At 39.8% G+C, this 22956-nt stretch overlaps 1 protein-coding gene across 2 annotated transcripts; it reads left to right on the top strand.

Annotated features, from left to right (window-relative positions):
- On the top strand, positions 1–17567 carry LOC148374307 (SUN domain-containing ossification factor-like). Of its 2 annotated transcripts, XM_088334938.1 has the most exons (24): positions 1–262; positions 2884–2992; positions 3519–3638; positions 4253–4488; positions 4571–4672; positions 4761–4890; positions 4957–5074; positions 5170–5294; positions 5378–5445; positions 5534–5641; positions 5756–5861; positions 6024–6044; positions 8406–8461; positions 8712–8794; positions 9111–9176; positions 9255–9320; positions 10623–10710; positions 10973–12238; positions 12323–12410; positions 12479–12583; positions 14172–14329; positions 15195–15280; positions 15354–15397; positions 16866–17567. In XM_088334938.1, exons 1-24 carry the CDS (start codon positions 204–206, stop codon positions 17328–17330), a joined length of 3873 nt encoding a protein of 1290 aa, XP_088191064.1. In that variant the 5' UTR covers positions 1–203; the 3' UTR covers positions 17331–17567. The 2 variants fall into 2 exon arrangements, with proteins under 2 accessions (XP_088191064.1, XP_088191065.1); XM_088334939.1 differs by lacking the exon at positions 6024–6044.
- The last annotated feature ends 5389 nt before the right edge of the window (positions 17568–22956 follow it).

Genomic DNA, 22956 nt, shown 5'->3' with positions numbered 1-22956 from the left:
TTTGCCATTGGCAGCACAGAGCGTGACGTAATGGCAGTTGCTTGCAGGTTGTTTGCCACATGAACTTACTGAAGAAGTAGCCTACGTCGTTTAACTTAAACCGCAGGCCAGATTTTCCACCGAATAGTATGGACGACATATAGGTGGACGAATTTGACAGACTAGAAAAGCTCGCCGAGAATGTCTTTCCCAACGGGACAGGGATGACGACGATAACATGGCGTCGTGTGGCACTGTGGCTGTCTGTTTCACTTATATTTTGGTAGGTTTTTATCTCATTGTTTCTATTTTTTATTCACAGTGATTTCTTTTTCAAAATTTGTGATATAACCTATGCAAAGACGCGATTTTAATGTTTTGTCGGCATCTACTAGTCGGTGAGCTGCAATGTTGTGATGTGGCAGCCCCGTTCACTAGGAGCTACTAGCTTGTCGGTAGCTTATTTTGCTAACATTACAAATAGACTACAGATTGGAGAACACGTAAGTGATGCTACTCATTGTTATAGCAGTAGCGACCTACTTTTACAACCGATTTAGATCATCTGGATTAAAAAATGTTCACGTCTAAAGTACAGTAAAATTTACAGATTACGGAAAAATAGGACCAGTTGACAGGTATGGTAAACTGACTCTCCTGCAAAACCAAAAAAAGGAAACAGCAAACACCACTTAAGTTTTTGAAGGGAAGACACTATTTTACCCCGCGACCCTACTGAGGATAAGCGGTGCGGATAATGGATGGATGGACGCTATGTTATTGTATGATCGATCACCCCACGATGCTAAATCAAGTCATGTTTATTTGTGTAGCCCTTAATCACAAGGAGTCTCAAAGGGCTGCATAGAACACAAATTATTGCAAACATAGACTATTCTTACACCATCCCCTGATCTATAACCTACATGATGGCAAGGAAAAACCTCAACAGGAGGAAATTGAAAAAAAAAAGAAAGAAAAAAAAAACCTTGAGATGGGACCGTACACGAGGTAATCCCCTTTCCAGGATGTTGGATAACGGTAAGCACGTAAAAACAGTATTCTTTTATTTTTTGGGTAAACGAAAGACCACAGATGAAGATTATAGCCTTTTCTGACATACTGTTGTTAGTTGTACTTTACTAAACTCACATTAAAGTAAAACTAACACGAACTTAATTGATGATATATCTAAATATGCATTAGCCCAATGGTTACTAAATCGCACAAATGCCGGTAATTAATTGCAGTGTACTTGCAGATTTCTAGTCAACATTCGAAATTATCAACTTTGTCATAATATTATGAATCTTAGTGATCTAAGCCCCTTCACATTAGAAAAAGAATACACTCGTAGCTCAACTTTTTTTGACCTAAAACCTTGGAGGGAAAACTTCTCGACGTTTGCATACTTTGTATTCAAATGCTGTTAGAACAAGTGGAATGAAACAGATTTCTGGTGAGAACTTCATTTTTGGTTTCTTACTACCGTTTTTTTTCCGCACTATAAGGCGCACCGGGTTATAGGGCGCACTCCCAAAAAATAGTTTTTGGTCCTATATTTGCCATACATAAGGCGCACCGGATTATAAGGCGCTACAATAGGAACGTCAACAAAACAGTCAGATGGTTCAGTCAAACTTATTACCCCCTTAACATTCCGAAAGCTTGCAAAGAAGCAAATACGTGTCTCAGACATGTACGGAAACAGTGTCTGTACGATGTCACCAATCACTCAAATGCATCGTTTCAAATATCATTCGGAAGGTTAAAGTCTTGGGATTCAAGAAATGCCAAACATTTCTTAGTTTCCATTTTATTTTTTGCTGGCAACTGTGTGGACAGCAAAGTAAGAATTTTATTGTGCAGGGAAACGGTGTTCTTTACTGTGCATATGACAATTAACACTTTGAATTGAATTTAGTTCAAAAATAGACTCATCACAGAAACATCAAGATCGTTCTAAAACAAGATACCGGGAAAATATAAAGCCGCATAGCTCACCTAAGTTCTCTTGCAGCCATCACGTTCAATAATGATACGTAACCATGGTCTTCTTACAACCGTGAGTGTAGTAAATCCAGGAGAGTAAAATATTTACGAATACAGAATAGTAAAAAATGTTTTCTCTATGCCGTAGTGCAACCCAACGTGTGATTCACATTCATCTTTTTCGGCCAATTGCAGGCTTTGTTTCGCCCCTTTAGCCTATGCAAGCCTGTAAATGATAAAAAGGATCCGCCCCTTTACCTCCGAATAACTTTAGCCAAAAGTGACTGATTCAAATGATGATTGACCATTGGTTAGGAAATGAAATGCCGGTATATAAATCCCAGCGTACACCGCGGACTACTTCGCCTTCGGGGGAAAATCTAGTCGGCAGCTGCTCGCCTTAGTTGCAAGACTTTGCAACTTAACATTGATCCATATATAAGGCGCACTGTATTATAAGGCGCATGGTCAGCTTTTGAAAAAAAATAAAGGCTTTTAAGTGCGCCTTATAGTGCGGATAATACGGTAATTTACACTGCTACTGCAAAACCTTCATTTCGTGTCCCTCATCTGCTTGTTTGTTGCTTTGTCTTTTAAGCATAGTTGATTACATAGTAATCTCCTTTCTGCTTTAAGTTGCTAACAATATAATGAATAGGGTAAACAAGTCCTATAAAATCTTTTGGGATAATAGTATTTGACTATGTGTACTCCAAAAACATTTGATTTTCCAACCCTCACTTACTAAGATAAGATAACTTGGGAATGTGGTGTTACAAGCCACCTGGACTTCCTCAGTGTGTTTCACACATTATGTGTGCATATGCTCGTTCTTTATTATTACATCAACCCTGGATGTTGTTCTGGAACATGTTTTCATCTGTGATCATTCATTTAATTATTATCCTGCAGGTTCCACAGCTGCTATGTTGATTCTTCAGAGTCAGACCAGAAAGCCCAAAATGCTGGGCCTTTGCAGGACATCAATTTATTGGAGGAGTCAGGAAATCATCATCACAAGGTTGGTGTGACTTTTCTCAAGTAACAAAACTATTTTAGCAATCAGGCCCAAAAACAGCTTCACCATCAACATCTGCAGCAATAACATAGTCTTGTATATCAAATGTAATAGTATAGCAGGGTTTTTTTCAAACTATTATCTTAATACAAATAGCTTTACTGTTTCAAGATGTAGTTCATTTTTAGAAATGTAAATTATTAACAGTTAGTATCAGAATCTGGAACTGCACAATCAGAACAATTCTCATGGGCTTGGTTTATAATGCTGCTAAGGGTTTGCTTTTAAGTATTAACTAGCACAATTTTCCTTTGCAAAACCTGTTTAAAAACCTGCCTTCTCAAACAATGTTTTTCCTCAAGTGGTGTTTTTGCACATTGGTATGAAAGTTGACTATTTTAAAACATCTTAATATTTTCTTAAAAGCCTGAATTCTGTGAAATCCTTTTGGCCTAATCATTATGATTTTGTTTTAATTTTAAATCATTTTCATTTGCACTTAATATTCAAATTTGTAATCATTCTTCAGGTGGATGAGAACTTGGACGTGCCTCCCGAGCCCTTGTCTACATATGAGCAGCCAGAAAGTGACAGTGACAAAGAAGAAAAGTCAACACGGGCAAGGGACATGCAAGAGACACCTTCAGAGGTCAGTCAAATATAGCCTAGCTACCCTGAGCTTCGCAGGCCGGGTTACTTGCGATAGCTGCTATTCAGTCAATGCCTTGCATCCTGGCCTATATCACTGGGCATATGCTACCCCAGCTTCTAGTCAATTTAACGTAGAGGTAAGATCGGGCCTATGAACATCCAGCTCGACTTGGGCCGCGGGTTTTGAAGCCTGAACCAGACAAACTAACTTTGTTTGAGAGATCAAGCCTGGAACAAACCCAGATTTGTGAAGACTATTTTTTTTAATTTGAGAGGAAGATGAGGTCTTCTCTTTCGATGATTTTTTTTTAATCATCCACCCGTAATTGTTGTTATTTTAATTTTCTTTGTGGAGGATCAGCATGAGGAAAAAAAACAAGCGTCAATAATTAATAGTAGTCCGACGCGGACAGGAAGTAATGATTGACATTTTAGGCCCGACCCTGCCTGAATTTCAATTCCGCCTCAGGTAAGTTTCGGGCTCGGGCTCAAGATCTTACCTCTACTGCAACCTCTAACCAAGACATGGTAGAATACGTACAGATGGACAGTTAGACTCAATATATGAGACAGTTCATTCCATTAGCTTGGTTTGACCTTTTATCTTTCCAGGTCCCTGAAATTGAAATGCCCACCATAGACAAGGCAATAGAAGTCGACAGCAGCTTTCCCCAGCCAGAGCCAGAAAACAAGCAGAGCTTAGAAATGGAAAACCTTGATACAACAGCTACTCAAGACCAAGAAGCAGTTGCCCTTATTATGTCCACTGATAGCGTCCATGAATCCACTGTTGAGGAGAACGACAGCCCTATAAATAATTCTACCCTTGAAGACACCATTACTCTGAAGCAAGTTTCTTTTCACTAAGCACTGGGATTTTGATTTAAGTGTATTCAATTTCAAAGTGTAAACCTGCTTGTCTCGTTTCAGTGATTCAGATAATACAAATGACAAAGCTCAATCTGAAGGTCTTGAGTCTGACTTTCTTCATACTGACTGTGCGGACGAGGCAAACCCTTATGATCATGACAGGTAAAAACCCCAATTGAACAAGTTATTTAAATTGTTGCTTTGGGGGTATGGCTTTTAACTCATTTCAAGCTGTTTTCTTTTTGAGTAGAAATCCTCCAGTCATTTTGGAAAACATGTCAAACGTTCACACAACCGGTACCAAAACCCACAGTGACCCTTCAAGTGCGCAGACTGGTCAGCATCTGGATGGCAACAAGTCACATTCTCTCAACGAGAAGGTTAGTAACATCAAGAGTAAACGGCCACCAGTAGAGGGACCCCAGCTTTCATTTTCTCCCTCTAAGGATGCAAGTGCTTCAGTCATCATGGATACTGATCCCAGTGTAAACAGCAAAGATCCCGAAGATATACCAACATTTGATGAATGGAAACGGAAAATGTTGGAAGTAGAAAATGAAAAAAGTGCGATGTTAATCTTAATTACATCATTCAATCATTACATGGAGCCGTTTAAGCTCAAACTAAAAAAACCCTGGTATCATTTTTTTTCTCATTAGCTCTGTCAATGCATGCTTCCACTAATGGAGGTTCCAATGTAGTAAAGAAGGTTCAAAAAAACTTTAACAACTATGCTTCTGTGGAATGTGGAGCGAAGATCCTTGGGGCCAACCCGGAAGCTAAGGTATGCTCAGTGAAACAATGGCAGTCACATATAGAAGACCGAATCAAGGAAAAATTGTATCCACTTTTTGTTTTTACCTCCAGAGCACATCAGCCATATTGAAGGAGAATATGGACTTGTACATGCTTAATCCCTGCAGTAACAAAATCTGGTATGTTCTTTTTTTTGCATGAAGCATCATAAAAGAACAGCGTGGTCAGTTTTTGAAAAATATCTATCTTTGTACTCTTCCCTCACAGGTTCATCATTGAGCTCTGTGAGCCCATCCAGGTGAAGCAGTTGGACATCGCCAATTTTGAACTCTTTTCTTCTACACCCAAAGACTTTCTCGTCTCCATTAGTGATAGGTAAACGGCTATATTTGCTTTTAGCTAATTAATTTAAAGCTTGGTCCATTAACATTACTTTTAAGTGACCTAACAAAAAGCCTACTTTTCTGGTCTTTTTTTTTTGTTGTGCAGATACCCAACCAACAAATGGCTCAAGTTGGGAACCTTTCATGCCCGAGACGAACGCACAGTTCAGAGCTTTCCTTTAAATGAGCAGTTATATGCTAAATATGTTAAGGTAGGCCTGAAATGTTGATCATTTGAATGTTTTCTGTTCTAATGAATTGGGTTCCTTCTTTTTTGGGGGGGATGTTCAGAATTTTGCTAATGACAGCAGTGTAATTGTCTTCAGCTTCTAATGTTTTCCTCTGCCCCCCACCCTTTTTTTCTCTTGCTTCAGATGTTCACCAAGTACATAAAGGTTAGCCTGTGTGTTGTGTAGAAGTGCAATTACCATATTTTCATGACTATGAAGCGCACCGGGTTATAAGGCGCACCTTCAAAAATCGTTTTTGTCCTATATTTTCCATACATAAGCGCACCGGACTATAACGTGCTACAGTGGAAACGTCAACAAAACAGTCAGATGGTTCAGTCAAACTTATTAACCGCTTAACATTCCGACGGCTCGCAAAGAAGCAAATACGTGTCTCAGACACGCATGGACATGGTGTCTGTACGATGTCACCAATCACTCAAATGCGTCATTCCACATATCTAGGGATCAGAATTTTCCGCGGATCCGCGAAATTCCGCTGTTTTTGAACCCCAAAGGTCATTCCCGTAAATCGTCTAAATTCGATGAGAAAATATTTTGGGGGGGTGAGGTATGATACGTGACTGTTTCATCACCCCAAGTTAGCAGTTAGAGATCGCGAGAAAAAACGGCAAAAAGAAGCGCAGCGCATTAGATCTATAACACACAACAAATAGATCGACTCCTACCATTGGTCGATAGGTTCGCTGCTAACCAATCAGCGGAGCTTTTGTTCAGAGCATTGGCTTTCTCAAACATGGCGCTCCTTCCGGTCTTTTCAAACGGTGAAATGAGTGTTTGAAAAAGTAAATATGAAAATACTAAGAAAAGAAGACGAGGCTTTTGTCTCCGAGATTGATAAAGGAATCAAGAATAAATTGAAGTGGTCATGGCTGGAGAAGACTGTCACAGACTGACATGTATTTTCTTTAAGCATGTTCAGTTTGTGCATTCTATTTTCAAATTAATGATGAATGGTTATTAATGTATATATTTTCATATATATTGTTGATTAGTAGCTAAATACAAGGTCCATCTTCATCATCAAAACACAACAACAATGGTGATGGTTGTAACATTGTAATCCCCCAATTGTTTTAAACATCTTAAAACTGAAAAAAATACATGGTTTCTGTTTTGTTGGATTTAATTCATTCTAGTGCAATTTTCACATAGCAAATAATGCCGTTGGCTTCGGGTGGGTTTGCCCCCCTGAGCCCCCCACCGGGCTCCGCCCTGGACCTGGCCGGGGCCTGCGGCCCCTGGACCCTGGCTATTTCAGCTGAAAATGAAAATCTCCATTCTGATCCCTGCATATCATTTGGAAGATAAAAAACCCTTGGGATTCAAGATATGCACACTATTTCTTAGTTTCTTTTTTTTTTACATTGGCATCTGTGTGGACAGCAAAGTAAGAATTTCATTGTGCAGGGAAACATGGTTCTTTACTGTGCATATTACAATAAACACTTTGAATTGAATTGAATTTAAAAATAGACTCATCACAGAAAACTCAAGAGCAGTTTCAAACAAGATACCGGGAACATATAAAGCCGGGGTAGCTCACCAAAATCATCTTGCAGCCATCACGTTCAATAATAATACGCAACCAAGGTCCTCTTACATCCGTGAGTGTAGCATATCCAACAGTGTAAAATATTTACGTACTCCAAAACACGCAATAATACCAACAGGTAAAAAAAAACGCAGAGAAGCATTTGCATCGATGGCCGTTGCTTGTTGCTAGCTGTCTGTTTAGCCCCATTATTCCTGTTTACAAATACAGACTAGTAAAAACAGGTTGCTCTACGGTCTGGAGAAATCACAACGTGTGATTCACATTACGTTTTTCGGCCAATTGCAGGTTTTGTTTTGCCCCACTTTAGCCTATGGGGCCTGTAAATGCTAAAAAGGACCCGCCTCCTTTACTTCAGGATAACTTTAGCCAGTAGTGACCGATTCAAATGATGATTGACACATTATTAGGAAATGAATTGCTGGTGTACATATATATATATATATATATATATATATATATTTATCCCTGCATACACCGCGGACTACTTCGCCTACGGTCGAAATTCTAGTCGGTGGCTGCTTGTCTTAGTTTCAAGACCTTGTGACTCAATATTGACCCATATATATGGCGCACTGCATTATAAGGCGCACAGTCAGCTTTTGAAAAAAATAATAAAGGTTTTTAGTTGCGCTTTATAGTCGTGAAAATACGGTAGTTGAGAAAATGCAATTGGACTTATTTAATGAAGGTTTTCTTTTGAAAATGTGTCCATTTTGCTGACCAGCTTCAACCTTTCCCATGCTACTAGCAACACTACAATCTATTTTCTCCAGAATATGAAATTCCCACAATGTCAATCGTGTTAAATTACTTTCTTTCTAATCATTGCTAACAACTTGATTCATAAATAGAACACTCATGAGATAAGTCACTGAAGAAAGCTGAATAATCTCATCAAATATATTGAAGTGCCATAAAAAGTGATTAGTCGTTTACTTTTTTTGTAGGTTGAGCTTCTCTCTCACTTTGGCTGTGAACATTTCTGCCCACTCAGTCTCATAAGGTACATACAATTTTGAGACAATTTCAAAATCCATTAAGGACAGATACACTTTTAGCTTTGTGGTTTTTTAACTGCTTCTGTTAATTTGATTTGTTCAATATGGAAATCTGTCTTATGCTGTCCATGACAAATCTGTTTCTGACACTATAACCTGTTTACATCTTAAGGTTGTTTACACAAATGACTGACACTGAAATAGATTTCATACGGAATTTATTCTGGAACAATTCTTATTAGTGGGTTTTTTTAGAGTGTTTGGGACCAGCATGGTAGAAGAGTATGAAGAAATAACTGAGCCTTCTGAACGACCTGAAGATCAAGATGAAGACCTTGGTAAATACTAATTTCTTATGAATACTTATTTTCATTGCACTACTGTTACAATGCACTATTTTCCATTGCATTATTATTATAACATGGGCGAGGTTTTCTAATCACTATGTTGTAATTATTATTTTTTTGGGCCTATTCACCCCGATAGTCTTTCTCTTTAAAGTCTCTATATTACATGCATACAATGTTTCATGTTTATCAATGCCAATACAGACAATCTAATTCTAAAACGACTTAAACCACTCTTGGAGCTCTCTGAGATATTTCCCATTTGTGTATCATACATTGTATGAGTAGGAATGTTTTCCTCCTCCAGATTTTGCATCCGGCTATGGGCCTGGTGAAGTCAAGTATTCCAAGAATCTGATTGGCTCAGCCAAAGGTAAAATAATAGCAATAACATTTCCCCCCGCAAGAATAAAGGGATTCCAATCTCACTTTTAAATCATGTTCTCCTCAGATGTTATTTTGAACATGGTCAATAACATTGCCGTAAATGTTCTTGGTGGCAACTCAGAAATGGAAGGTATGTCCCAATCTTCCACCAATACATTTTTACTGTCAGTTTTCAGCAATTCCAATGTATTGAAATTCTACCATCAGCTTTCGTTATTCAGGTGGATTGTCTTAAATGTGTCGTAAACTGAATTTTCAAGCATATAACTAGAAGAAATACTCGTTTAAAATTGACCATTTGAGAACTTAATGCTTTATCAATTCATTCATTGAAATGTCTACCTAACCTAAGCAGCATTTTCTTTCTATATTAGACACAACAGTGGAACCTCGGTTCTCGACCATAATCCGTTCCAGAACCCTGTTCGAGAACCGATTTGTTCAATCACCGAAATAATTTTTCCCATTAAAAATAATGTAAATCCTTTTAATCCGTTCCAACACCCTGAATGTTTACCATGAATGTTTAACGTAAACATGAAGCTAACCCAGGCTAATCGTACATTCGCGTTATCGTAATCTTCAGTACGAAAGATTACGCTGACATGAACGTGAAAAAATAAAATAATCAGGTCGTTAACAAGTCATTTAGCACCACAAGTGGCTAGCGCTTCATTGGAAAGGGGGCTTCGTTCCAACACCCTGAATTTTGGGCTCAGTTCCAACACCCTGAATGTTTACCTTGAATCAAAAAGCTAACCCAGGCTAATCGTACGTTCGCGTTATCGTAATCTTCCGTACGAAAGATGACGCTAACACGAACGTGTAAAAAAAAAAAGAAGAAGAAAGAAAAGAATTATGAATAGGATTTCTTACCTTTGTGGTGGTCAGAATAAGGCGCATGCTGTCTTCCCTAGCAAGATCGGAAACTCGCACACCTCTTTCATATTTAGCTATTATGTCTTTCTTAAAGGCAATAGTTGTACGAACAACTTTTCTTTTTTCACCTGTCCTGCTTGCACCGACCTTCTTCGGAGGCATAGTTAGGGGATAAAACACTCCGTTCACCGATATTTAAAGCGAAAGCAAAAAGAGGCAAGTTCGCACGTGATATCAGTTGGTCAAGAGGGGTGGGGGCGATCTACACCTGTACGCCGCTCAGCATCGCACTCTAGTGTACGCACTCAGGCATTACCGGCGTTCGAACTCCGAATTTTTGACCCAACAGCGAAGCAAGAATTTCTCAAAATTTTGGGTCGAACTCCGATTTGTTCGAACTGAGAGTCGTTCGAAAACCGAGGTTCCACTGTATCTGGTTGTGTATGTTTATCTGTATTATTGTTGTACTGTTATTTTTGTGTCAATCTGTTCCTGCAAAATATTTCACCTAGACTGGGATTATGTTGTTATATTTCTCATTTGTGTCTATTAGGAAATCTTTCATCCCAGGATGTGAATATAATTGAGCCTAGTGCTAATAATACAAGTGATCAAACCCCCATCGCAGACGCAACCCCTGTGTGAGTACATATCAGAAGCTTTGTTGGATACATTTTAGTGATGTTGTAATCTTGACAATGGTATTTTGTCATTAAATTATCTGTTTTTATATATTTAGGCAATTGATTTAGAATTTTACGAATTTATATTAAATTAAAATGAGGCAAACTGATTTATTAACGTTCCTTTGTATTTTTTTTTTTTTAAAACCTACCTCTGTAGAAAGAATATATTCCATATACAATCTGCTATTTTAACCTGTATTCTATTTTTTTTTTCTAGTTCTATGTTGGATGAGGCAACACTCTCATTAGACACAGAAATTACCAAAACAGTTGTCCCAAACTCAGAGAGCACTGTCCCAGAGCTACTTGGAACTGATGACGTTGAGCACCATCCTTCCCCACCGGAGGAACAAATTGTTATTCCTTTAGAATCCGAGGAAGAGGAATCCATCGGCTCGACCATCACTCTTTTAGATAAAGAGGATGAGCTAGATGGCGAGAAAGAGAACAGAGATATCAGTGAACCACAAAATGTTGACTTTTGTGCATCTCTCCCTTATTTTTCCTCTTGTTCATGTGGGACCTCCCTTCAGGAGCACCTGCAACAGAAATGTTTGCTGGTTATGTTTAAGAGACGGAAATGTCAATCCGCTGACGGAAAGCCAACAGTTCCTTCCGTCCACGCTCCCATTTGGCACCCAGTCACCCCCTCTTCCGTCTGCCCTGAACCAAAGCAGATATACAGTGAGGCTCACCAGCCCCTCCAAAAAGAGCAAGTTCCTGTCGGGCAGCCAGAAAGTGGAGCCAGCCTTTCAGAAGCGCCGCAGCCTCCAGAGAACGATGTTGCCCAATCTCGTTACGACTCCATGTCCGAACCTCCACTCCTGGAGCCGAGTCAGACATCTAGCCTCCCCAAACCCACCGGCATCGATTCATCCTTTGCCAACCCTATTGTTGTCGAGACTCCGCAGCTTTCTTCTGGGGCCCCTGAGGAGCCGCTAAGTTCAGAAGAGGGCCAGGAAAAACTGGCAACGGAAAAACATACAGAAGCTCCACTACCTCCCAGTAGCTCGCTTATCGAAATTGCAGTTCACGATAGCAAAGTGGTCCTGGCTAGTGTAGCAATACATGACTCTATTCCAATACCCGATATCACAGGTGAATCCCAGAGTTCTCATGTACATTCGGACATCACCGCTGCTTTTGACAGTTTCCCTCTTCCCACTGAGCCATCGCAGTCTGATGCACGCCAGCCGATTGATCTTGAGCTATCTATGAGCACCCCAGTCGTCACAGATATCAAAACAGAGGAACTGACAGAGGATTTGTCTAACCCGGGTTTCCTTCCTTTGCCCTCAACATCGCACTCACCGTCCCTGTCAGACATCTATGCAGATCCCCCTAATGGCACCGAACAGAATGGCAACCCAGTGCACGGCTCCAGCCAAAAGGAGTCAGTTTTTATGCGGCTTAACAACCGCATCAAGGCCCTTGAGATGAATATGTCGCTTAGCGGGCGCTATTTGGAGCAGCTCAGTCAGAGGTGAGGCCAAAAAAATTCTCACAGATTTTTGCCATCGTGTCATTTTTATTTTTGATTGACCCTTTCTCCCCTCTTAAAAATTAGATATCGGAAACAAATGGAGGAAATGCAGAAAGCTTTCAACAAAACCATTATTAAACTCCAGAACACATCCAGAATAGCAGAAGAGCAAGTGAGCAACATTTTTCGTGGATTATTCATGTCAGGTTCTTGACTGATTGTTTTCAAATTCTCTTGAAGGACCAGCGTCAAACAGAGTCCATTCAGTTGCTGCAAGGCCAGCTGAAGAATGTGTCTCAGATAGTTCTCAACTTGTCGGTCCAGGTCAGCAAGCTGAAGAGTGAGGTAGACAAAACCAAGTTCTCAATAAGCAGTATCACTCATAGACCTAAAGGCTCTTTCACTTTGCACTTCAACACATTACAAATCCTTCACTATGATTCAATTGAGAAATGTCAAAAATTCCAGCAGGAACATACTCTGAGTCCTAATTGTGAACCTTGCACAGTATCAAGCAAACCAAGTTCAGTGTGAAAAGGCATGAAGGCAGGGTTTCTCAGCACACTAACATTGTCAGAAAACAGGTATTTCCCACACTATAATGTGCACCAGATAATAGGAAAAAAAAGTTTTTAATTTTTTTTTTAAACTATTAAGCGCATTTAATTAAAACTCTCTATTGGCTAGAGTTGCACACAAAAAATAATGCGTTTTTGCATTGATTGAACAGTCAAGATATATATTTGATCACAATCGTAAAACATTGGTTGCAATAGGATTTGAACCCGGATCGCGGTGGGGAGGGCGTTGCATTTCACACACTAGACCAGGGGTCGGGAACCTTTTTGACTCAAAGAGCCATAAAAGCAAAAAATATTAATTTTATTTTGGGAAAGAGCCACACCATATATTATGAGACAAATTTACTAAATTGCTAAACCCGCGCCCCAGACAAAAGCTTAGTCTTCAGCACAATTTTTTTTGATGATTTGATAAAAATTCTGAAAAGAGAATAATGCCAGAGCCCCTGTCCCAAATTCAACAAACAGACCACTTTAAACTTGTCTCTTTCTTGCAATTACTCAAGATCGGTTAAACTCCTTTTGACCCTTTTTTTCATACATATTGGTTTCAAAACCAGATGCAAGCATTTATTTTGTAAAAACGTCACAACATTCTGAGAATAGGGAGCCTTATGTGCTTACCTTTGGCGAGAGATGGGAGGGAATGCTTGTACTTTTTGCATAGCTCCACCCATCCCTCCCACTCACCCAATCAAATGACTAAGTTCTCTTCCGGTGTTTTGGCGTATTTACAGTTCTGTGGATTCATCATAAAGTATCTGAACACTGAACACAGATTATATAGTGAACTTTTAAATAAAGGATTCTTTAGCGTTGTACAGCCAAAACGAGTTTTTTTCCCCCCTTTTTCTGTGTGACACCTTGACTGTAAATTGTAGTGAAAAACGTGCCCTCTATATACTGCGAAGTGTTTCCTCTGCATTTGGCTTCGGTTTGGCTGTACGTGTACCTGAATAGGATAGACAATCCCGGTTTTGAACAAGATGGAAAAATTTTGCATGCAATCAAATTGGTCTCTGAGCCACAGATACTCATAGAAAGAGCCATATATGGCTCGCGAGCCATAGGTTCCCGACCCCTGCACTAGACCCTTAGGAACACAGACAATATAATAAAAGGCATTAGGTTTTATCTCTTCATCACATTGTTCTTATTCTCGGTACTGGTAACCGACCCCCAAAAAAAGTCTGGAGAAGGATGTGGGCCGTCAGTAACTTGGTAACCTGAAAACAATGCAACTATAATGCAATGTAATGAGATTTAAGAAATTAGACTATATAAGGGACTATGTATATTTCCATTTGTGTAACTGGTTATATTGCAAATATATGTGTATATCTATCTTCCAGGTGTCAGACAGACACAACTACCTGCTGCTGTGCCTGCTGCTTAGTCTGTGTTTGGGCTTTGTGTTGTTTGCCAACCGTTGCCGCATCTCCATCACGCCTCCAAAAACCGAGCCAGAGCCGCCCTCAGTAAACAGCTACAGTTACTGCTGTCCCGAGAGGTAATATTACTTCTTCTTTGTTGTATTTATACATTAAAAACCTAAACCAGGGGTGGCGAACACGTGTGTCAAACTTATTCGCCACCCCTGACCTTAACGGTGTAAATCCATTTTAAAATTGAAACAGTTTCAATGCTCTGCTAATTTATTTACTCATCAAAAGCATCCCTATTCGAAACAGTAATCCCTTGCTTTATCACGGTTTACTTACCAGTTTCTCTACTGATAGGATTTTTATTGTGCAATGTGTTCTGCATTCTGATTGGCTAAACAGAGGAAGTTGCTTTCTTATTGCCGCCAAAGCCAGACTTCTCGACCCGCTAAACTTGCTCTGGAGCCACATGTGGCTCCCTGGTGCTTTTTCAAAAATTTTTGATAATGGATAAGTATGTTTTTTGGGAGAGAACCGGAAGGTAAATTCAGTTTTCCATCCACATGGTTGCAGCAAAGTATCATGTAAAGTAGCGGATTGTTTTCAAAATAATAATTTGACAGAACTTAATTATTATTTATTTACAGTAATGATTGTGTCCCACTTATTGTTGATGCTTCACAAGAAAATACAGTTTTATATATTTGTTTGAAGTCTAAAATGTGGCAAAAGGTCAAAGTTCAAGGGGGCCAAATAGTTTCGCAAGCCACTGTATTTTGTTTCTATAAAGTACAGTACTTTTAATTGTTAAAAAATACCACAAGCTGTAAATTGTGTTTTTAATTGAGTAATAAATGCATAATCAAGTAAATAAATAAAAGTTTCTACTTTGCGGGTTTAGACTATCGTGGGACATTCTTCTGAAAGCAAACCCTACGAGAAACGTGGAATTACGTTCCTGAAATAACTTTTCAACTCTGATTTTCCTATTAGGAATTTTACCTCTGGTGATGACTGTAATCTGAAGAAAAGCGCATCCTATCCACTTATCCACTCTTTGCAGTTAGTGCCTAGTAAAGGTAAACCTGTAATTTTTGCAATCCTGTGTTTATAAGGGTTTAAAAATGAAACCGACCTTTGTCTTGCTTGCAGGACCCGAAAGCCTTCATCCTGAGGAGACTCAAGCAAACAGAAAGGTGCATAGAGAACATTGTCATAGATAACAATGGAAAAGGCACTAGATTTTATCTCGTCATCATTTTATTTTATACTAACGGTTCCATTTTCTACAACATTGTAATGTAGCATTAGGGGAACAGGTTTAGCTAAAATAGAATAGAATAAAAATTCCTTTATTGTCATTGTTACAACATGGGTTGAATGTATTGTGACATCGAAATTGGACGTGGCACTCCAGGTCCACGTTTTACAGTGAGGATAAAGAAAACAAGGAGGATAAAGGAACAAAGAAGATGTTTGTACTGTCCTTGTTGCAGGCTTTGTTTTTCTCCGGAGGGGGGTGTTCGAGGGGGTGAGGGACAGACAGAGATGGTCGGATCCAACTAGATGATTGATCTTACTGTACACGGTCCAGTGTTTTTTCCCCTGGTTGTTCAGTCCACGTATTGAATGAATTTGGGAAGTACAGTCCTTAACCATGCCTGATTGAAGTCGCCGGCGACGATAAAAGCTCCGTCGGGGTGTGCAAGCTGCTGTTTATTGATAGCAGCGGGCAGGAGAGTTAGCGCTATGCTAACATTAGCATCCGGTGGAATGTTAGCATCCGATGGAACGTAAACAGCAACCACAATGACCACAATTAGCTCTCTCGGTAGATAAAGGGTCGAGTGAGCTGTGTGTGTCAATGATTCAGCTGTTATGGCAGCGCATAGTCCCCCACCCCTGTTTTTACCGGAGTCTCTGTCTCGGTCTTGCCGGTGAAGCGTGCGTCCTGCTAGTTGGACTGCGGCGTCGGGGAAGTCAAGACTCCGTGATGACAAAAATACTGTAATTTCGGACGAAGCTGTTGGTGGCGATCCGTAGCTCAAATTCACTCATTTTGTGGACGTTGGAACTGGCTTTGGTCAGGAACATGCTTGGAAGCGCTGGTCTGTGTGGTCGCCATCTTAGCCTCGGCCCGACCGGCAGCTTTTTACTTTTGCTCCCTCGTTGTCGGCAGGCAGATCACCCAGGGAGATCCGGTGGTCTCTGTATATCCCTTGGGATGTTGTGGATGTTATTGTAGTTGTGAAAGGAGTCAAAGGGAAAATATGAGGGATAAAAGAACACTGAAAAACAAAACACGAATTGGAGACCCTGAAGCCGCTGCACTCGCGCGCGCCGCCATCTTGAAAATAACGTACAACATAGTACTGCGAGTAAAACTTGTGTAAAGATAAGATAAAATGTAATGGTTTTTTTAAGTCATCTAGCCATATAATGGTCTCGTGATAACACAGTGGATTTGGAATTATTATTACTATTCTTAATGTATATATTGTTATTATTGGTATTGTTATAATTGGGCCGTGTCGCAAGAATTTAGTCATTAAAACAGTCAGTGGTACACAAATGGTTGCCGAACACTTCCCATTACTTGTCATTTCCCTCGAAGACATTTGGAGCTCATTTGTACCTTACTATTTACCTTGTCGTTGTCTCCAGAAAAAAAGACGCAAGATTAAACCAATGGAGAATGTGCAGACCTTGGAATCCTTTCAAGCTGCTCCACTGACATGCAACAGAGCCGCTGTATGGAGCGGAGGGCCCGTCACAACGAATCCAGTGGCCATGAGTAGGACGCTCCTCCTGCCGGCCTTTCGAGAGTCCCCGTCTGAGGGAAGCTCGGAGGCATCGTCCCATTCAGACGATCCCTCCTTTTGTGGGGTCACCGCCGCCTGCCCTCGGATCTGCCCAGGTCCATCCCCGGCCAAGACGGGAGTCGACAAAAGAGCCTTAAAACGCAGGCGTCTCAAGCCCACTTGCTCTGTGGTGGACTTTCTGCAGGTCCCACACAGAGACAAAGGCAAGACAATATCCATCTCGGCCACGCAGGACATTATCAACATAAAATCCAAACCAACGACTAGGACTTTTGGACTAAATATTCCACTATCAGGTTCTGTGTAAGGACAGAAAAGGGACGAAAGACTAGTTTTTTTCTTGCCATTGTGGGTAATTTATATTTGTTTGGTAGTCTAGCATCAACGTCAAGCTATTCCCATTTGTTTTAGACAAAAACACAAATATTGTGTAAACCTGTCAACCTCAGCCAATGCTACCCTTATTGATGATGTCAATTCCCCATATTAGATTTTTTTGGGGGGGGTAAAGTTGATTTACTGAATAAACAACACTATTCTCTCAGCATCTTTCTTTGTCTTTTCTCCACCTGCAGTAAATTTACTGTTGCTTATTATATGTAGCAGATTAAAGCTGAATGGGCAAAGACCTGGTCTAAAACTATGTCACCACTGCTGGGTTAAGGTGATTTTCTCGTAAAATTATTATTATTTTTGTTGTTGGGTTTGACTAAGTCTATCTTACCCTACTTCAATAATGATACTTAGTAACTTGGTAATAACAACATAATCATTTGTTATTTGGAAATCCATATCACACTAGGAGCCCATTGCACTAATTAATAGCAAAAAGTAGCTCTGAGCTTGATATACGTCATTCACAATTTGGAACATGTAAACATTAACAAGGATGATAATGTGTGGTTTTTGGTGTGATTTTTTTATTTTTCCTTTTTTAGAACTACATAAAGAATGAGTTGTAGTTGTAATCTATAACCGTTTGAGAAACGTAACATTTATTTTGATATCTCACTCAACAACACGTCACAAAGTCACATTAAACCATAAAAAATAAATCACTTTGGTAAAATGTTAAGCCCATTGGAACGAAAACAAGCGAAAAAGACAAGCAACTCATAAAAATGCAAACAAATGCGCTGCATTCAAATGTGATTTCTTGCATTTCCCCCTTTCCCAACCGAGTGAAGCAATTTTCTTATTTTTGGTTTGGCTGGGTAGAAATTTGATTGATGGAAAGGAAATCAGATTGTTTTCTCTGTGCTCGTGGATTTATGCATAGTGTGTCGCTTTTGATAAGCAATGTCAAAATAGCAAAACGATTTAACTGCAAGCAAGGGCGGAATACCGTACAAGCTGAGATGCAAGTGTTTCAACCAGGGGGCAGTATTGAGTAAAATAAACTCAACTGAGTCCAAGGACATTTTTCAGTCTCTTCAAAAAAAACCACAATATTGATGTGCTAAATGAGGTTAAAACGTTTTTATTCATCTGAGTAGCTTGAGATAAGTACGTTATATTTCTTTCTTTATTCTGGGTCTTCTCTTAGCCAGGCGCGTTCACAGATTATCTGTAAATGCAGACTGAAATCCTCTCTCCCTTAGCACCCTGGATTTATCTGGGTTTATGAACTCAATATTTACTGTATGTAAGCGATAGTGATTTTATTGATGGTGGATAGGTGAAGTACATACTATTTGCTCGTTCCCGCTGGCCTATTATAACTGATTGACAGTATATGGCTAAATATGCGAGTAGAGTCACTAATTAATTGCCATTTGTATTATTGTGATGCAAAGATAGAATGCCCTGCAAAAATTATTGCCACACTGTTCTAAAATTTTAGCCCCGCCATTCACGCGTTTTTTTTTTTTTTTTTGTATACCTGTAGCAGCAAGATGTTGGACAATTTCATCAGCTCCCTCTAGGTGAAGCTCATGTTATGAATAAAAAATGCAAATATCTGGGCCTGCGAAAATTCAAAAAAATGCACTTACATTATAGTTCAAGTATTTTTGTTTATTTCTTTTGTAATTTTTTTATGAATGATATTTTTCTACCACTATGAGGTTATAAATAATAAATACTGTCCCTTTAAACTGTCATATTAAGGCTGGGGCCTCAAACTATACTACTAGTACTACTAGTGTAAATTGGCCCCTAGGCCGTGAGTTCGAGACCTCTCCGTAAATGGTAGGCGTTGCTTTTTTGTGTCTTTCCGCTTCACGACATTTTGTAATTTTAATTTCAGAAGCATGGCTGGCAGGCACCATGTTAAATGAGGCAAGTGAACACCTCATGAGGTTTGGAGCATCACAATTATTACGTTTTGGAACTGAATGAACACTTTAGCTATTTTGGTTAGTTTTGATGATGTTTGAGCGCTTGACGTATGCTAGGGGGTACATTTCACACAGTTATATTTTTCGGCACATCATCGGCGGCAACCCGGCTGCAACGGTGCACGCGACCCACCCTCCATTATGCTCCGGGCGACACACAAGCTGGACCCGGGGGATATAATCTCAGTCTAGTCATTTGACTTAATGTAGTCTTATTGTCCATGCACTGCTAAAACTTTTCCTTTGCGGTTCTTTTTTTCATCTCAAAATATTAAAACATCTTTTTTCATAGCTTACATTTGAGTTTGCTTAGTGTGGTGAGATGGTTCAGGTGTAAAACTGCATTCACTCAACCGCTAAAATAAACTCTTTAACACATTTAATGCAAAACGTATTAACCATATTTTCAAAAAAGTTTAATAAATGTGTTGTGATTAGTAAAGAAAAGATCTGTGATTATAATATATAGGGCTCCGATTATAATACGTAGGCTCAATGATAAAGCATAGTACTTAAAAACAAAGCCTAAAATTTCAAGTTAACATTCTTTTACTTACCTGGTCTACCTGAAAACAGAAAGTCTGGATCCGGCAACAGAGTTTGACATCCCTGCTTTAAGCACAATAACAACTGCATGATCTACCAACACAAACCAGCTTCAAAAGACTGAAACGTGAAAAAATACGAAGCAAGAAACATTCCCACTCATGCACAGAACAACGAGAGTGACATTATGATGAGACCGTGACATATAATGCAGACAGACAAACTAGCTGCATCCAACAAAACCATGAAGGGAAGAAGCAGGATATGCTGGAACAATAACCAGCTCTGACCAAATCATTGGTTCTCAAAGAGTGGGGCAGAGGCTCCATCAGTGCAATTACACATCCACTACACTAGGTAGCAATGCCGTTCTCATTGGGTTTTTTGTTGTTGTTGCTTAAATTTAGCGTCTATACAGTACATTAAACAGAGTATAAGCATTGAGTTTGAAGTGCAGACACGAAGAGTAGCAGACCCCTGAGTGACCCCATGAAAAAAATATTTAACACGTATGCAAAGACAGGCGAAGAGCAAAACAAACATCTCCCGAAAGCTAAGATGAGGTTGTTTGACGAAGCGTACGTAGCACTTCACTGCGACCACGAAGGAAGACGAGCAAAGACCGGTGTGCTTGCTATCTTGAAAGTGTTAGCAGCGGACAGCAAGAAACCAAATAAATGAAGCTTTCGATTTCTCAACCTATGGGTATTTAAAAAATGCTCGTTTATATGATAGTTCATGTCTTATTGCTTATTATTCAGGCCAATACAGTTTTTCTTTAATGAATGAAGGGCTTTTTTTACCACTCGGAGTCGCCCAAATACATACTGTCCTTTTGAAACAAAGGATCAATATTTCCACTGGAAGTGCCCACACAACAAATGCTTTATTCTTTATTTTATTCACTTCACTTTGTAGTTGATGTATTTCCTCAAATTGGATTGAACTTTTGATTATATTTTGTGATCACGTGCCAATAGGGGAGAATAAACCTCTGAATATATTGCTTTCTTCGATTTTCACGCCTTAAGCAAGTTGGTGGTGGATGTGGTGGGAGTCTGTCTTTGATGTGTCTACGTCTCCCGTTCGAGACTGCGGCATGAAAGACTGCTTCATCCCCTGCCTCGACTAATGAGAACTGTTTCTCATTTCCTCCTTTTGGGTTAAACTGCAGCACTTGTAGTGGATCCACATCCTGCTGCTGCAGAGTAACCCAACATCATACAATCAATTGAGTTTGGATTTTAATATGAATTAAGAGAGGACTTTGACGGGGTTGACGATATAACAGTTGGTGTACATTTGAAGTAAAATCGACTCCAACGGTCGTAAAGGTTCTATTTTCAAAGTTGCGTAAACAGGCTGAGCAGATGCAAAAACCAGAGCAAGAGTAAAATATTTGATTATTTTTGGGGAATCGACCACTCTATTTTTGTTACTTCCTTTTTGTCTGTTAGAATATTTAGTAGACACTCAAAATAAGGATGAAATACTTCAACTAATTTTGAATTTGTATTATCAAGGTCCTCTCCTGAGCCCTATCTTTTTAATAAAACTCCAAGGCTTTGGGGGAAAAGTGCGCAAACCACTACCCAAAAAACAGCCTGGAGAGGGATGGTGGACTGTACTTGCCCAAGATACACCATAGGAAGTGGTGCTCCAACGACCTAAGCGGTTAAGGCATCTGTGAACCGTGAACAGAGGTTAGAAAAAGCAGATCTGCCCTAAAGGATGTGGGAATCAAAGAACAGTAATAATCTTACTGACAATAATGTTAACTAGTAGCGGGCCATCATTTCATACTTATGCCTTCAGTAGGCTGAATCAATACAACCCTCAATAAATATTTTATAGTTATAAAACATTTACTGCAACTACAGCTGTGACACATATAAAAGGCATTGATAATAACCTCATACAAATTTGGAATGGGCCACTTTTTACGCACCAAAAATCATTTTCATTTGTGCACAAAATCCATACTTTTTTTTTTCTCTAGATGATTTTAATCACTCTGCTGGACAGATAATCCGTGCGTTTCTGTTTCATCAAGAAGTTCTTTTCTCTCACCATTAAAGCTAATGCTAAAAGTCCTGACATATTTCTGGCATAGGTTTTTATTAAATTTAGGGATGAAAATGTCCCTTCGACAGATATTGTATTTTTTTCACCTTTTCATTGAGATACTTCCGTTACCACCTTAGCTAATCAAAGTTTGTGAAACCGGTGATATTTCCCAAGGCTTGCTAACAGGCGCTGACTCGCCAACTCGAAAATTTGATTGGCTAGACCAGCTTAATCTAAAACTGATGTTACGCCTCAAGGCCTTCAGTTTTTTGTGAAGGCCTCCAGATAGAGCTCCGACCCCAAACCCAGAAGGTCTTGCTGGCCCTGACGGCCCACCAATGACGTTAACAGTGCATAATAGTCAAAATAATGAACAACAGAGAGGACAAATATTCCAAAAAATGGAATAGCATCCTTTGCAATCTCTTTTGCATGTGTCCAATATTAAAAACTGAAACGAGCAAAAAACACTAATGGTGGCTCTGCGTTCTTTGCCGCCGTCTGATGTGACGTAATGAACTGAAACGGGGCAAAAGCCCGATATTCGCATGCGTGTGCATATCTTTGTGATACATTTCAAGCTCATGTGTTCGCCGTCTGCCTGCGACAATCATGCACGCACGGATATGCAATATCGAGACCAGGTTTACTGGGTCAAAGTCACGTTCTCACGGGAGGCCCACACGGGTGAGACGCAGCTGAGACACACGTGTTGGATGGGATGTGACATGTTGTCTAAATAGGGGAGCGGGACGGGCACCGTTCGGCTCCGAGTGGCCGGTGATCTTGCATGATGTGCGTGGTCGCAGAAGCGTGGAGCGTAACCTTTCCCCTGCCAGTGCGTGACTCACAAGCCAGATGCCATAGGTAAACCTGCCGCGCTTTGAGTCTGACCTCAGTCAAACCATTCCCAAACACCAAAGTAACTTTTATTTCCAAAACTATTATTTTATCCTTATGCTTTGTGTCACTCGTTTTTAG

Source organism: Urocampus carinirostris, chromosome 1, assembly GCF_059441175.1.
Source record: "Urocampus carinirostris isolate Australia breed hairy pipefish chromosome 1, RoL_Ucar_1.0, whole genome shotgun sequence".
Classification (NCBI taxonomy): domain Eukaryota; kingdom Metazoa; phylum Chordata; class Actinopteri; order Syngnathiformes; family Syngnathidae; genus Urocampus; species Urocampus carinirostris.
This window is presented reverse-complemented; position numbering and strand designations above follow the sequence as displayed.